The sequence below is a fragment of the Cladophialophora psammophila genome (assembly GCF_000585535.1).
Source record: "Cladophialophora psammophila CBS 110553 chromosome Unknown aczJe-supercont1.13, whole genome shotgun sequence".
NCBI classification, from domain to species: domain Eukaryota; kingdom Fungi; phylum Ascomycota; class Eurotiomycetes; order Chaetothyriales; family Herpotrichiellaceae; genus Cladophialophora; species Cladophialophora psammophila.
In genome coordinates, this window is record NW_006912934.1 from 728,996 (window position 1) to 745,383 (window position 16,388).

Here is a 16,388-nt window from a genome sequence, read left to right on the forward strand (position 1 = left end):
CTCCTCGGCGCTGAAGAGGAGAGCATTCTCAGAACGGTCAGCAGATAAGCACCCACAGGAAATTGCAGATGAGAGAGAAACTGGAACATGAAGAACTGTGTGCGAGGTGGCGATGCTCCGAGTGATGCAGCTTGTGGTTCTTCCAGGGTCAACTTGAGTTGGGAACTTGGCAGCCGTCGACCTTGCCTCACGGCGGAGTCAGATAATTTGCATTTATAATCTCGTCTCTGTACATTTGCTGTGTCTATTTGGTCATATGCACATAGAAGGGTTGATCAATCAACTCTGCACTTCAGCATCTTGCCAACCTCCCACAATGCGTCCGCCCTCTGCCCTCTTGACTCGACACCACATCCCGACTTCTTTGTCAGTGATGAATTGCCACAGCACGAAAGGCCAGCTTTTGTGGCACGGCAGAGGCTCATAAAATTCACGTGCAATTTCATAGACCTTCGGTAATTGGGTCCAAGGGATGGCCGGGAAATCATGGTGTTCGTTGTGATACCCGACATTGTAAGTGAGGACGTTGAGTGGGCCGTAATAAGAATACGTCTCTGGAATAGGCACATCTTTCGGAACCTTTCCATTCTCGAGAGTAGATTTGGCGAAGACATAATGCTCTGAGATGAAGTGAGCAGCGCATGGGTGTAGAGAACCAGCCAGGAATGAGCTCGTGAGCAGATAAGAGAAAGCTTTCCAGCCCAATGATCGGATGATCAGGATATCGAAGACGATTTGAGCTCCAATATTGCAATAGTGGATTGGGCCAAAGGGTATCTTGTACACCATCATCGGCCGAATTGCGTAAAATATCAGCTGAAATGTGCAGAAAAACGCCTTGCCGAGAACCGAGTCCAGGAAGATCGCCTCAAGTGCTGTAGGGAGGTCCGTGTCTACACCATCCACGCCCAACGATTTATGATGAGTCAAATGATACTGTCGGAATCCGGCCGAGTAGGGTATCCCGATGGGAAGATTTGCGAAGATGGCGAAGAGTCTGTTGTAGATGCCTGTCCGGAAAGCCAAATTATGACTGATCTCGTGGATAGCGAGGAAGAGATTCTGGTTCGCGGTGGCGCCAATTATGTATGCCGTAAGGAAGAACTGCCATGAGAAAAAGGCAGAGTCTTTGAGGAGGTAGGCGCAGAGGATCTGTAGCAGAACGACGAGGAGGACCACATATTTCGTTAGCGGTTCTGGGCCGCACAGTTGCAAGATTTCCTTGTGTGATTTTATGATGGCTTGTCGCCGGGTGCGGTGAGGCTCCTCCGTGTATGTCCAAAAAAACTTGTCTTCTGCAAACCGTTTCTTGTGGCCCAGCTCTTCCGTTGCACCTCTATCGTCAACCTTCGCAGTGTTTGACAAATTTGTCTGACGGGCCCTGCTCATGGACTGTGTCTCTGTGGCGGTCGACATACTAGTGCTCGGCGACTTTGAGCTCGGCGGATCTGGAAACGGTGGTAGACAAGCGACAAGAGCTGAACATGAGATCGCCGAGGAGCAGCTCCAAACTCCAAAGTCAAAAGCCCGCTTCAAGTGGATTGAACCTGGTCGATATTATGCCACCCCTTCAGCTAGACCAGATATGGTTAGTGTTCCCATCACCTGTTCAAACAGCGGTATCGACAGACCAATTCGGCCAATAGTCAACTTTTCTGCACTAATAGTATTAATAGACCCTTCTCTTCTTTTCAATTAACAAGCGATTCACCAAGGACCCTTCGTCCAACACATCTATACTCAACATTCTCGCAACGGGCAGGACAGCACATTGGACACTCTACCGCTAGCTTGTCAGAATTACCACTGTCACCGCAGGAATAACAGTACCATAGAACCCACCTGCGACATTCGTGGGACTTGCGGTCAATGTTCCCGAGATCTACCATCAACCCTCCGAGCTTGGCACGATTTTCATGCCAATATCTACATCCTTCGGGATCAGACACCAACATTCTCGGGGTTCTGGCGTAGACTGCTTTCAATTCGTACTGAGAGCACGTCTCGGGGTTGGAGACCAACACTCGTTGCTGGTGATTTTTGAAGTCTTCGGCTGCCAGATGTCCCCAATGCGGACTTCTACACAACAGAAGCTCTAAGTGTAGCTTCAGTCTCGTAAATCTCAATCCATGCTTCTCAGCTGTGGCCAATTCTAATGGAAATACGTGCGCTGCAGTCAGGGTCGGTATTTGAGCTTGATCTGCAAATAACTTCTCCTCAGCAACGCCCAAAACCTGCTGGAAACTTGAGATGAGTTCTTAGTGGGCTAAACGCCAGCTTTCCAGGTCCTGCAAGAGCTCATACCCAGCGTCAAGAATGTTGCGTCTCACCATCTTGTCGGCGTATAGCAGTGATAACAGGTACTCTGCATGATAATGTAATGTAGGCACCAACCACACGGACCAACCGAACCCGGCGTGGGTCATTTTAAAACTCGGTTGCCGGGGATGCGATGGTTCGCCCCCATCTACATTGGACGGACCTGGGTTGCTCGCTCGCAAAGCTGCTTCGAGTTCTCTGTTGCATTGGGGAGAAGGACCTGTCAGCGATGCGGTCGATGTGAGAGGATCTCCGTCAACTAGCCTCTTAGATCGATGCAGCGCAACTCTGGCGCTGTCGGACTGAGTATGGCGCTGGTAGCCCACATGTGGCATCCCGGGATGGTTCGCAAGAGGTTCGGCCCCACACCACAATCCTTCTGTATGTGTATCTCCATCGAGTGTCTCTTGGGCCCGAATCAAACGTCTAGGGTCGATAGCACCCTGAAGATATCGGTCGCCGTCAAGGGGTACAGTCGTCAGCGATTCTTCTGGAGTTGAAGACCCAGGTCTTCGGATCATATTTGCGGGACCTGCGTCGATAGATGTGTTGTTAGGCAAGCTCCGAGTGGCTGCGTAGCTGGACTATTGCTGCTGTGGAGGCAACATCCCGCTCACTCTCGATGTCCCATAAAATTGACAGAGGGGTCGCCCTTGTTGTGAGACTCGATCTTGAAACTATATGGGAGGAACTGACGCGAAGATCTGGATTTGGGGACAAATCCAGGATTTCTTGCAACAAAACATTGAATACCGTCGATAGAGATAGGTTTGTCTTGACATGATAAATTTGACCGTCGTGGATTTTCGTATAACTTGCGGGCCGCCTCACGCATGACAGCTCCTGGCACTTTGTTCTTCAAACCCCAAGCCCGAAACTGAGTCGTGTACTGGTGAATACTGCTATCCTCAACGATCCGACTTTGATTGATTAGATGATTAACGCACCTGGCATGAAAGTCATTGTTCTTCTCCATATACCTAGCTACATCCTGCATGGAAAATTTGCGATTGATGTAGAGATCCTCCAGGACGCCCCGGATACCCTCCCAGGCATCTGACGTTATGGCTATTGCCCGTCCACAATTGCCAGGCTGGTAATGCCGAAAATTCATAGTGTGCTCTGGTGAATATAGCGCTTTGGATATTTCGCAGGATCTGGGGGTTAATGTAACGACGATAAATCAAAAAGATGAGACAGAAAACCATCGCCCTCAGATTTGTTAATGGCACCGGTTTCTTGGGAGATACCATGCCTGCACGCAGGACCTTGCTGAAGCAGGATGTTGTGGCGATTCTCAACCAATCAGTCACAATGATAATTGCCGTATTTGGTTAGGCTACAACCGCCTGAGGCTGGCCAGCCGCCCGGTAACTATGAGATCAACAAGCAAGGGGCGCTGTCGCTTCACGAGGCCAAACGACGGAAGACGACAATAAGGGCGGTGAATGGTGAGTACATTACACTCAGCCTGGGATGTGATTAGCTAAGCCAATCCAGGCAGAGTAAGTAGCTAAGGTCTATTACCGCCAACAACATCCAAGCATACCAAAAATGGTCGGTTCGAGATCACTAGAAGAGCAATAAAGCCTATCCGATACGACGCTGGCTGTTGGAGGACGGCGATAGCACGCTTGTTGCAAGATGCTCAGCACTGTGAGAATGGACTTGGACCTCGTCATCACACGGCCAAAGTGCATATGGAGAATGCTTTGAAGGAATAAGAAAGCCTCCTTGGCGCTTCAGAAGTGTTTGCGATGGGGAAGGGGATGTGTGGTCAATCATCGGATTCTCAGTCATACCTTTTTCCAACCTGGATCGAGCTCCCGAAGACGACAAGCGGGATGACAACCATCCAAAAGTTTAGGCGGCATGAAAATATTGGTGGGTAGCACGGGGAACAATGAGCCATGATCTCCTAATCACCGCGCTACGGTTCTGTAGCCCTGTTGAAAACGCCAGTGCCAAGGTTACAAGGAGATTTAAGCAGCAGCGCAAGGGCAGGGAATCTACCAGGTTCCCTGAAATCTGTCTGAAACCAGGTGCCTAGCCAAGGGGCAAGCGTAGGCGTTTTTTTGAGGGGAGGGCTAGATTTGGTGCCCATGGCGCGTGGCTCGGGGAGTGCTCAAGGAGCCCTTCGATGATGATCGGTTAGTGGCTCAGTTAAAGCTCAGCTTAAAGCATTCTTCGCTCACCCTCTAACATCAAATCGTCCTACGGTTTCTGAGGGCAGATGGTCGGAGTAGGCCTAATCTTCAAACTTCCCATGATGCTCGACTCCCGGTAACCTATGCCGACTTCTGACATGAACCCTCTCTGATTCTTCAGAAAGAATTGACCTATGGCATGCATTTTGGAATCCATTAGCTGATGTCGGAAGAAGTGTTGAGTAATCTTGAGATATCATTAAATCGCATTAATATGCTCCGACGTCTCTAAAGTCTGACATATTAGTACCATTTCAACCCCGCAATCGAATGGGTGTCAGCATTCGATACGCACTCGTAGCGTGGCTCACCTACAAAAGTTGTGTGGGGATGCGTATTCGCTTCTGTCACCCACCCCGTGCCCGCAAAGCGACCCCCAGAGGCCGGTCTTCGGGAGCAATTCGTATGCGAAGCATCTACCGATTCAATGAGCCGAGGCTGCGTTTTATATATGAGTAAATGTCCTGCAAAGTGCGGTAAGTCATATAACAATACATCAGAGCATTGCCTACTCAAGCACCTTCCATGACTTCGAACGGGTCCATGAACAACGGGACCGATCATCCTCCCAGAGATGACGATGGCAACGATGACCACCACTACCACCACTACCGCCACTGGGACTCTGACTGTTTCTACTCATCCTCCCGTTGAGATCTCGAAATATCCCAAACTGGACGCTTCACAGGCCGGTCATCTGCGACACTTCCATAATCTTGTCTCGCAACCTGACGGCGAGTGGCATCACTTTGGCACCCTCGAGGCCCAGCAGGAATGGGATGATGCGTACAGGTACCAGTTGGCGACGATGGCCTACGCCACTGGTGTCGCTCATTACCATCGTCTTCCGGCCATGAGAAGTGCGTTCAAAGCGCTCTTGCGACGGATCATACACAAGATGCTTCGCCGAGAGGTTTGGGGATATTGGTTCAACACAAGCCATGGGGGAAACCTTCTCGATCCGGACCTGAAAGAACTCCGGAAACCCTGGGCGGATCCGGTCATCAAGGAAAACATCATGTACTCAGGCCACTTGTTGTTGATGACCAGCCTGTACGCTATGCTCTTCGACGACGACGAATTCGAAAAGGAAGGCAGCTTGACCTTCCACTGGAGTCCTTTGTTCTGGGGCTTGGGCAGAGAGGATTTCACGTACGACAATCGCAGCTTGCAGGAGGTAATTTTCCAGCAGATGGAGGAGAATGATTGGGTAGGCGTGTGCTGTGAACCGAATGCGGTGTTTGTGGTGTGCAATCAGTTTCCGGTGAGCCCAGTCTCCAGAGATTCCGTCCCCAGGCGGCATAGACTGACCATCGATAAGATCATTGCCATGAGATACAATGACAGCCGCGATGGTACAAACAACGTGAACGAAGTCCTGAAAAAGTACGAAGCATCCCTCATTCGCAAAGGCATGATCACCGATAGCGGCCTGTACCCGAGCTTCTTTGCCCTGAAGCAGCGCCAGGCTATTCCCGCAAGGCAAGGAGCTCATACCGCTTGGTGAGTACTTCATGGTCAGGAGGTGTATGACAACACTGATAGGAAAAGGGCAAATGCATACATGAACACCTGGAACTCTGAAAAGGTGCATTCGCTGTATGACAGCCAGGTCCTTGGATTCTTGACCAACGTCGACGGGAAAACTCGTCTTCAGCCTACCCGAGTAGCTCTTGGATTCCGGAAACTGGTACTGGAGCATAGGGAGGATCCTCAGAGCCCGGAGACCCTGCGCAGGGCCCGCGAGATCTCTTCTCAATTCACTAACCCGGTATTCCCTTTCGAAACAATAAGCTGGAACTGCTTTACCCAGATGTTGTCGGAGCTAGGAAAAGAAAAAGAGCTCAACGATCTCCTCGAATACATCGACTCGCACCTCAATCCGACATGGGAGAATGGCGGCCTGTTCTATCCGCGCAACGACGAGCTCTTTGACGAGGAGCACCATATGATTCACATGGAGCCTCACTCAGGCAACTCTGGCATCGGGTACTCTCGACTGAATGTCAAGGATGGGCAGAAGAAGATGTGGGAACAGCCATGGACGCACGAGATCCTCGCCCAGCGACCGTGGGTGGATGAATTGACCTTCGCGGACGGCGTGGACTTCCTGAGAGGGATCTGGGACAACGAAGCGCGTGCCATAGTGGTTACCCTGCAGAGTTGGACCGGAAACCCACGAGAAGTAACGTTTACGGTCAAAAATCTGCCTCAAGGAGACTGGGCAGTCTATGTTAACGGCGCGCTGAAGCAGACAACAACAGTGCGCGAGACTGAGGGTGTTGGTGTGACTGTGAATGTCGGCCAGGGTGAGGTTGACATTGTGGTGGGATCTCTCTAGGCTTGTGGTGCGAATGTCCAAAATGGTGAGCTAAATCAAGCTAAGTATTCGAGTTGTTCGTTTAATATATCAAATAGAGTACTAGTCGTCTTAATATCTTCCGATTTGATCTTGACGGTGAAATTAGTACCTAACAAGTAGGGGGGCGAACGCAGACGCGCCGAGGAGTTCGATCCACTTTTCTGGTTGGGACGCTGGTGGTGCCATTGTCAGACAATGCCAAGGTCGCTGCCAATTTTCCCAAGAGTAAAAGAAACGCGACGTCCATCCAAACGCTCAGTTTCCCTTACTTCCGCCGTGACTCTGCTCTCTCTTGCCGACGACTCCAAGGTGGCATGATGCTACGGAGCATAGTACTAGTACTCGATGATGCTAGAGCTCTCCCCGGGGCTACTGAGACATCTATCGTACGAACAAGTTGCGATCATGGATGCAAACTCAGGATCTCAAGGTCCTACTGGTAGTAGTTGTACTTGTAAGTGCAGAATATGTCATGCCATTGTCATGCATTCCATCAGAGAGTTCCGATACATTTATGGTAAGATAATGTCGTTGAGAAATTTCCATTTCATCAAACAACTCTTAATCTACTCGAGAAAACAGAGTTTCTCTCGAAATGCTAGCACATTTCACCACGGTTCAATACTTCTGTAGCATTGTCTGCCCTAGTTAGTCATGCATCTCATTCCAACTATCTTGATCGCCGCCATCCTGACCGGCCTGCTCAAACTAAGCAACGCCGCATCCTGTGGCAGAGGCAATGTCCATGGCAAGTGCCAGCAAGCGGTGTGTTCAGCAGGTACTTCTTTGATCACATCCGGGCTCTCACAGACCTGTCCCAGTAGCCCCTCGGGCTTACACTGCTGTCTCCCCGTGAATCCAATCATTACATATATCTCAGCTGTTTATGCTGCTGCAGTGAAATACAAGGCCCAGGCGCTCCTGTCTTTGGCGGATGAAAATCAGCTCGTCATGGAATGGCTACGACACAAGGACTACAACAACTTGGACTGGGACCTTATGGTCGGGACCATCGACAAGGCCTGGATCACTTACGGGACGAAATTGGGCTTGCCATACGGTACAGCTTTCCCAGACCCGTTTTTCAATGGCGTCAACGAACACTCAGCCCACCTTGGAGCGGCAATGGATGCGATCTACCGCCAAGATATATCATCATGGGGCATGTCTGAAATTGCCGGCTGGGCTGGTGACCTTTACCAGTTCTACGACGATTGGCAAGACGCCACTATCCGGCATCCGAAAAAATACCCACCCTCCGACAGGGAATCGGGCTACAAATTCTGCAAAGATTGGCTGGCCAACAAACCCGACACCTCACATTTCACTATCAGAGACCTCGAAGAAGATATCGACGCGTTCAGTATTGTGCTTTCGCTGAAAGAAGACCCAAGCTCTAGGATAGATGTCGTCGCCAAAGACTACTATTCCCCTCCTAAGGGAGCGGCTACTAAACGCGACAGATTCAAGGACTTCTTCGACGCTAGATTTGGTGGTGATCCGGCAACAGCAAGTGCGGAGGCAATGAGATACCTCACTACGCAGGATATTCTCATCAAAACCGCGAGACTTGGGGTCATCAAAGCAATCCAGCCTTCGAAGATCGACCAGAAGCAACTTCACAGGTTCTGTGACGGCTTCGCGGACGTGTTGGAAAGTTTGGCAGTCACTGGGCAACGGACGATTCCAAAATGCTCAGACGACGTGGGCACGGATCCGTTGAATTGTGGCCAATGCGGGAAAGTGGTAAGTCCAACTTAGCTATCATTCTTTGAACAATGTGACTTTTTCGAAACAACTGACAACGCTCAAGTGTGCTTCCGGAAGTTGCACAGACAGCGAGTGTGAGCCAGCTCCTCCGCTCCGCGAGCCGCCTTCCTGGTTTTTCTCCGCGGAAGAGTATAATTATGTCTTCGACTCAACGGAGCTGGTCCAGGAAGACTGGCCTTATTTCCTGACCGAGGATGGCCACCTCACAGCGAACACTAAGTGCGCCACCGTCAAAGCCACAGCCGACCTGACGACTCTCCCGGGTGACGAGAGCGTCATTCCAGCCAAAGCAGACCTTATGTTCCAATCTGGCAACCACATCTTTCCCGGAGTTTGCTGTCTCGAATACTACTCCAATGCGAATTGCGCAAAAACGACAGGACAGTACAAGGTCAGGTGCGACGATTTCAGCCTTTATGGACAAGGCGGCAGTGAGTTTGTGATTCGATCGTGGCGTGTCTCTGGCTGTGGTCCAGATCCACCCAAGTCTGGGGACGGGAAGTAGGAGGACAAGCTGTGGAGGTTCCATGCAGCGGCCGACCCATCCACGGTTAAAATAAACCCCCATCTCTGGGCCACAAGATCATAACAGTTATGGGTAGCAAAGCTAGACCCCGGCGGAGATGATGAAAAGAGTGCTAATGGGCAGGTTAACGCCACATGGAGCAATAGCACTCTCCCAAAAGCTGGGATTTGTGCGACCTTTCGAGATCCGCCGACCAAGGAGGGCTTCTTGAGTAATCGTTGATGTGAAAGGAAACCTGGGCGACGGGGTTTTCGCGTGATATACCACCTAGGTAGCTAGGTATGGACAAGTAGGAACAGAAGACGAGAGGAAAAACTACTTGTACAAAGGCACGCAACAAGAAGCTTGTATTTGGCTTGTTCAGATCACCTGAAGTTGCCTCGGCCCTCCTCTATCAACAGTCTCATTCCATGCCTCAACAGCACTTTGGCCCTGATGGCAGAGCAACGATATGTAGCCCTGTTGTCACCGACACCAAGCACCGGCAATTCGCAGTACACGTTTGTTTCCAAGTTCTTCAATTCAAATGGTTGAGATACGCATTTTCATCTTATCTATTGATAGGTATTGTACGTATCTGTGGTCCTGACGGAGGCGCTAGGACGAGTCAGAGCACGAGTTCAGCAAACCTGGTCTTTCCAGGGTTATCAGTGCACGACCCGAACATCTTCCCAACACAGGAGTTTTTCGCTTCTCGTCCGAATTGGCGTGCTTGATGAGGAGTCATCGGCCTTTCCTGAGCTGAACCTGCAGCTAACGAGCCTTGTGACTTGGCCATCCGCTGTCATGTGCGAGGGCAAACTGGTCTCTTTTTCCATTTCCCCGTTCAATACAAGCCAATCGTGATGTCGCCTCGAACTCGGGCTGTCAAATGGACCTCTGCCTCTAGGTCAAGTTTGATACCGACCATGAGCGCCGCGGGCTTGAGGTTGCCATTTTCATCGGTTGCGCCCTTGAGCAGACCGCCTAGACCGATGGAGCAAGTCAGTATGAGACAGAAAAAGAGAAGACCAAAAGAACCCCGGAGAGGTCAAGAAAAGTGGCTCGAGAATGGACAGGAGTGGTCAAGCGTGTAACGCGCTGGCGTGACATACCCGCTGGTTGCGATAGGTAATCCGAGGTGGGCGGTAGGGGTAATGCTGATGAGCCGTTGGTTGTAGCCAGCGCCTTCCGCTGGCCTGCTGCTTGTCCGTCTTCACTGCCGCTGGAGTAACCCTTATCCGCGGTGTTGCTGTATGCAGCTCTGGAACTTGGTCAGCCTCTGGGTCGTGCACACCCGCCAAGGAGATCTACATACGTTGCAGACATGTTGATTGCGTGAAAGATCAGGTGGATGAGAAGAGACTCAAGATCAACACGAGCGTGAATGGAGAAGTGTCCGGATTATTCAATAATAAAGCGATACTGGATGTCTTCGTTAGTCGTGCCAGACGACTCAGCGGTCTATGAGTTGAAGTGTTTGTTCTTGTTGTTGATGTGATGAGGATGAAAATGCATCTCAGCAAAGCGATGTCCTCTTCTCTTTTATGTTCCCAGCAAGGCCAATATTTTCGGTCTGAAACGCCGTCGATACTACGGGGAAAGTTGAGCTGCAGGGTCAGGGAGAAAGGGGGTTTCTGTGTCTGGAGTGTCGCTTCACACATTTCCAGAGATCTCCTAGCCCAAGCTTGCAGAAATTCAAGACTGCGGCGAGTAAGTAACTGTGGCCTGATGGCTTCGGGGAACTATCGAGGTGGGTTTGTGGTCCTAGAAACAAGAGGAGTCGCAAGGCTGAGACGAGCAACCTTTCTCTTGTTACAGCCTAAGCCGATTTGGACGTGAAACCACCCAGCCGAATCTGTTCCAGACTGAACCCCAGATCTGGCCACCTCTGAGTATCATAACGACTGTGGCATGACTTGATGCAAGAGCAAACCAGTGCGCCATCCCAGGCGCCAGGGACAATAATATGTAGGACAGCGATCTCCCACCATGGCAACTTCGCGTAGCCGGAGCAACAGACCACCCCAACCTCTCGCGAGCACAAATAGGGGAAGCTCGACTATTTCCACCTGAGATCCTATCGTACCAGGTACATACCACAACTCGGGAGGATAATCACGCCACTCAAGACCTGAAACCGACATAACAAGTACGGAGTACGGTCTCACGTGTTCCGTTGAAGCGAGCGCCCGAGAATGGTGCTCTCCGTGGTTGTCGCGCTCATAACATGCCCAGCAATGCTGGCGACAGCGGAAGCCATCCGCCAGGGCCAGGCAAAGGATAGGCGAGAGGAACACCGCGCTCGACGGTGCAACCTGGTCGCGACATGTGTGAAGGCATCGACCAGGAATCAAGAGATTGATGGTCGGCGGATCGTGCTGCGAGACCAGAAGGTACGCGAGGAGGGCTGCTCTCTCTTCAGAGAATAGTGTCGATGATTATGTGCATTGATTTTGCTGATGAAGATGGTTGCCTAGCTCTATATCGACAAGGTGGTCACGAGGTCGAAGAGTGTTGGTATTGATATTGATGATGATTTCGACGACGACGACGACGAAGACGCAGATAAACAACCACATGGACATCCTTTCGCTGGATATTTCCTCCCATATCCCGAGACAAAGTACGAAGGCCTCGTCTCGACCATCTGCGATACCCCGCCGATGTTGAACTGGATCTACGTCGATAAGGGTACGTACGAAGTCAAATACGGTCTACGGGTAGACGCCCAGCCCAACGTGACAGGGCCATGGGATTGCACCAGGCAAGACCGCCGGATGACTCTGGAGGGATGGGAGGGCTTTGTGGTCGTCGAGGAAGAGCCAGGCCTGTGGGCTCTGTATTTCGACCGTGACGATGATGGCCTGCGAGCAAAGGTTCCCAAGGGAACTAGGGTCTTGGAGGTCGAATTGTGGAGGAGAGAAAAGAGGTGGAAAAGGGATCCGGTATTGCGGCAACAGGAACAGGCAAAGCAAACTACCTGAAGTTGGAAAGATATTCAAGAATACTCTCAGGTAGGAAGGTACACGGGGAAGTCTGAGAATAGAAAAGCTATTACAGACCCCAGAAACCACATGCACCATTGTTTGCATTGCATAGTGCCAAAGAACTTCGTATTCGTAGATGTTCAGCTGTAAATGATTCTAGAACAAGTTCTGACGGATTGACGGATCGACAGATTGACCGTTGAAGCTCCAACAAGACCGCAGATTCCATTGCGGCCTGAATGTGTCACAGCAGAGGTGTGGGATTGCCAACAGTGTAAGAGGCACGCTGGCGTTGGGGGACTGGATGCGACATTCTGTGCTTCATAAGGGATATCATGAGCTCAGTGGCCTGACGGCATCAATTATCAATCCCCTGAACGAGGCCAGATTTTGAGACCCCACAACAAGTGTGAGAAGTAGACGCTATGTATCTTTGACGCGAACTGTTCGCTTCTGTTATAACGCTGATGATTCATAGGCCATCAGAGCAAAAATATCCAGCAAAAGGAAGATAATGCCATAGAAGAGTTCCCTCCTCCTGGTGGAAATCATCAATGGCATCCATACATCCTGGCAGTGTCGCAGCTTTCGACCCGGATAACGAGTAAGTTCCAATGGAGACAAAGAGAACGCTTAGAGAAACCCAGAACTGATCGTTCGACGTAGGATTGCGACGAAGCCACAAAGACCACCAAGCCTTGACGTCTCGCTGAACAGCCTTCTCGGACACCTAGAGAGTGTCGACAAGATCCTTGTGTATGCATTTGGTGCATTCGACCGATATTATATCTGCTGGCAGGACAGGCACGGGGAATATAGACAAGGTGAGAGGAAGATGGACAAAATCATTTCGCTTTGCCTCGCACAAGAACCCACCAATTTTAACTGGTCTTTTTTCTCTCTCTGGCAGAAAGACACGGCCTCCCTTGCGCGCTCGATGAATGGCTTTTCCCTCCCGACGGGACCAGCAGGGATCTCGAGACTCTTCAGGTCTCCCTTGGCCACAACGACGAATTCTTCGCCTTCGACCGGTACGAGCGGATATCGCACATCAACACCAACCTGCGAGAAAATGTGAACAGCAGCAGTATTCATCATAAATCCGTCCCACAAGCCGGGGCGGACATGGTTGACCAAAGAATGGCGTTTCGAAGAAAGTCACATACATTTTCGCACCCAGAGGACAATAGTAGCCGAGAGGACGACCAACAACAGCGCTTATCGATGCAACAGCGGCGGCAAGGACTCAAGAAGAGAATCAGACCACGGAGCATTGCAATCGCAGGAGTGCTGTCACTGAGGGCGTCGCACGAAAGGGACAAAAGCCATCAGGACCCGGCTTTGAAAGAAGCGTGGCCAGACGTGTCTAGTATGAATCAACGTCGACAACCCATGCTTCCGCTTCGACGACGTGTCACGTATTCAGACGCCGGAGTCCAGACGGATCCAGTGCAGGATGGACATCGTGAAGCTGCTGAGGACACTGCATTCCACAACATGGCATCACCAAAACCAAAGAGGTCTTGTGTCTCCTCCATTTCCTCATTTTCGTCCCTCCTTTCAGACAGCTCTTCAGAAACGGTGGATTCGGCCATCTCTCTTTCGAGCACCTCTTCTTCCGCATACTACTACTCGAAGAACCCCATCAGCATGGGGGCGATGAATCGGTACTTCAGAGAAAGCCAGTACCGACTTGGGGACGCTCTTATTAGAGCGCCGCCTGCTGGAATTGGTGCCCACTGAGTCGGTATCGAGAAGGGCGACAAGCAACCGGTCGTCTCCTAATTTTGGGCATCCAAAAAAAGACAGTCTCTTCTTCAGTCTAGGGATAGTACGGTCTGTCCACTCCAAGTAATCGCTTCCCACAGAGAGAGTGGCTCGGGATGGTCCCATGTACTGCCCCTGAGTCGTGCTAGGTTGCGGCTTGGATTACTTTCCGAAGGTGTTATCTCGTTCATCGGAGAGAGACCTGAGGATTCTGGCGATAATCGCAGCTGAAGATTCTGCCTGCGGGTTTTCGCCATGAGTGTACGCTTGCGGAAGGCGTTGGCAGGCATATATATACGACAAGTCTGATTCCGACCAGAAGAGAAGTCATAAATCCTGGAAAACCTACGAGTTATTCTGCGTAACGCTCTTGTCGAAGAGATCAGCACTCTCCAGTCCACCTCTGAGATCTAGGTCAGGTTCTGGATGGTTTCGGCGTGGAAATTGGGGACAATGAAAGAGAAAGTCAATGGCGTGGATGGCCTCCTAGACTTCTGACATATCTCTGATGAAGCGATAGGACGTTTCTTGTTCTCATTTCGTATTCTCTTTTTCTCCTTGCTCAACATCGATCGATGGTATCGAATCGATATATCGGCAAGGGTGGAACAAAATCGGGGCCATTCAAGAATGTGATAGGCCATTCGATTGGTGGTGTGGTTCGTCGTGGAAGACATGACGGGAAGTCTTGTACGAGAGGATGAATGGATCGAGGAGCAAGATGCGCAGATCAGCACTTGGTGCGAGAACCTTTGGCGGCTTGCAATCTGTCGCCTTTGACAAAATGAGACCTGCCTCGAAATCTCGTGATTTTCAAGTTAGATATTCTTCGGGAGGAATGCCTGCTTCATCTATATGCCTCATAAACTCCAGTGCTCCAAGTGCTACCAGGGCAATGGATAGTCCCTTGTGTTCATTGGTCAGCAACCCTCAGAGAAACGACCTTGTAAGAAGCCTCCCAGCTCAAACGCCTTCGCCATGAAGCATCAAAGGCAGCATGCAGAGCAAACGAAAATAAACCTACTTCACAATTAAGCTGGCACTGGGCACGAGCTTTAGATCCTTCAGACTCTCTCCAAAGTACTCCTGGTTGAAGACCTTTCTCGGGAAATTCTGTGTGAAGCTTTCGACGTCCCGACCAGTTTCTTCCCCTACAGCCGCCGCCACCTCGAACAAGGTTGTCTCGACAGGGAAGGTCTTCATAATGTTTCCAGTCGATGTTTGTAGCCTTAATCGTGTCTCCTTATACTCGGAGGCTGGCTTGGACGCTGCTGGTGCCGCTGGCGCCGCTGGCGGAGGGGCTGCTGCTGCGACCAGAGGCGCAGTCCCAGCGCGCTCGGCCTTTTCCCGCTCAGCTCGCAATCGTCGTTCTTCTTTATCGGCAGCGATCTTAGCTTGAATCCGCTTCTTTGCTTCAATGTCCTCCTGCCTCTCTCGCCTCTTCTTCTCGGCCTCCTTGATCTGCTCTTTGACCTTCAGTTGCTCCTTCAGGTCTTCCGTTTCCTTGGTCTTCTTCCGGTTGATCTGTTCATTGCGCTTTTTGTCGACCTTGTCTTGTTCGGATTGGATTGCTCGCTTGGCAGCTAGCTTCTCCCTCAATTCTGCAAGCTTTGCCTTTTTCTCTTCTTCAGTCAAGGGTGCAATTTCTTCAGTGGACTCCGAGAAGTCAGTATGGCCAGATTTCGATGCGTGGAACTCGGCCTGGGCGGTCCCTCTAAACTTCTTCCCACACTCATTGCACACAAGACTCTGTGCCTCTTCGGCTGCCTCTGCAGCCTTTGCCTCTTCTGCTGCGGCCTTCTCGGCTTTCAGTTCTTCTAATGACTTTGACGAGTTCGCATCGAGCCAGTCGATAGCGTCTGCCACTGTTGCGTTATTCAGCACGTGGTGAGGGGTGTGAAAGGATCAAGCCCACTTACAGCTGCCTGTATTCTTCAGTGCCATTTCACTGCGTTCCTTGTCGAAGCCCATCATGACCAACTGATCTAGGTCAGATGTCGCCATTTTATTTTCAATGTATTCTGTGGGGTCTCTTGAGCGGTTCTTTGGCCCGGGTCAGGCCGATGAGGGAGGAAGGTGGAGAGGAGAGGTTGCGGAGCCTGGATGAAAAGAGGATTCAAACACGTCTAGGCGGTGGCGGAAAATGATGGCTTCGGTGTGAAGGTCGTGCGCGGTGCAAGTGAAGACACGGTAGTCAGAGAATACAGAGCGATTGTCTTTTGAGGCACAAACAGTTGACTTGCTGGGTGCGGGGAGTTAGAGTGAATTTACGAAGTACGAAGTACCGAGTTAGGAGTAGGGTTAACGCGGGACACTTTAAATGTACTCGACAGGCGATTGCAGGTGGATTTACAGGCTAGTGAGGTTTAGTTTGTGGGCGTCAAGTATCAGCGTCATTACGCCCAGTGGGATGCTGGGTGATGCCCACTATCCGCCTAAGTGCCACCAAGCAACCTCTGCTTAACAAG

At 50.9% G+C, this 16,388-nt stretch overlaps 7 protein-coding genes across 7 annotated transcripts; 4 read left to right on the forward strand and 3 right to left on the reverse strand.

The window, feature by feature from the left end:
* Nucleotides 1-279: 279 nt before the first annotated feature.
* On the reverse strand, nt 280-1,416 carry A1O5_08384 (sphingolipid delta-4 desaturase; the record flags this gene model as incomplete). The annotated part of the gene is made up of 1 exon (XM_007748966.1): nt 280-1,416. One exon carries the CDS (start codon nt 1,414-1,416, stop codon nt 280-282), a length of 1,137 nt encoding a protein of 378 aa, XP_007747156.1.
* Nucleotides 1,417-5,115: 3,699 nt separating this feature from the next.
* Nucleotides 5,116-6,867, forward strand: A1O5_08385 (uncharacterized protein; the record flags this gene model as incomplete). The annotated part of the gene is made up of 3 exons (XM_007748967.1): nt 5,116-5,790; nt 5,848-6,029; nt 6,078-6,867. 3 exons carry the CDS (start codon nt 5,116-5,118, stop codon nt 6,865-6,867), a joined length of 1,647 nt encoding a protein of 548 aa, XP_007747157.1.
* A 675-nt stretch (nt 6,868-7,542) lies between these two features.
* On the forward strand, nt 7,543-9,163 carry A1O5_08386 (uncharacterized protein; the record flags this gene model as incomplete). The annotated part of the gene is made up of 2 exons (XM_007748968.1): nt 7,543-8,634; nt 8,702-9,163. 2 exons carry the CDS (start codon nt 7,543-7,545, stop codon nt 9,161-9,163), a joined length of 1,554 nt encoding a protein of 517 aa, XP_007747158.1.
* An 847-nt stretch (nt 9,164-10,010) lies between these two features.
* On the reverse strand, nt 10,011-10,492 carry A1O5_08387 (uncharacterized protein; the record flags this gene model as incomplete). Its single annotated transcript, XM_007748969.1, has 3 exons — nt 10,011-10,150; nt 10,279-10,427; nt 10,482-10,492. 3 exons carry the CDS (start codon nt 10,490-10,492, stop codon nt 10,011-10,013), a joined length of 300 nt encoding a protein of 99 aa, XP_007747159.1.
* Nucleotides 10,493-11,403: 911 nt separating this feature from the next.
* On the forward strand, nt 11,404-12,150 carry A1O5_08388 (uncharacterized protein; the record flags this gene model as incomplete). The annotated part of the gene is made up of 2 exons (XM_007748970.1): nt 11,404-11,559; nt 11,644-12,150. The coding sequence occupies 2 exons, from the start codon at nt 11,404-11,406 to the stop codon at nt 12,148-12,150; spliced, it is 663 nt and encodes a 220-aa protein (XP_007747160.1).
* A 557-nt stretch (nt 12,151-12,707) lies between these two features.
* Nucleotides 12,708-13,896, forward strand: A1O5_08389 (uncharacterized protein; the record flags this gene model as incomplete). The annotated part of the gene is made up of 3 exons (XM_007748971.1): nt 12,708-12,757; nt 12,820-12,977; nt 13,064-13,896. 3 exons carry the CDS (start codon nt 12,708-12,710, stop codon nt 13,894-13,896), a joined length of 1,041 nt encoding a protein of 346 aa, XP_007747161.1.
* Nucleotides 13,897-14,940: 1,044 nt separating this feature from the next.
* Nucleotides 14,941-15,924, reverse strand: A1O5_08390 (uncharacterized protein; the record flags this gene model as incomplete). The annotated part of the gene is made up of 2 exons (XM_007748972.1): nt 14,941-15,785; nt 15,840-15,924. 2 exons carry the CDS (start codon nt 15,922-15,924, stop codon nt 14,941-14,943), a joined length of 930 nt encoding a protein of 309 aa, XP_007747162.1.
* Nucleotides 15,925-16,388: the final 464 nt, after the last annotated feature.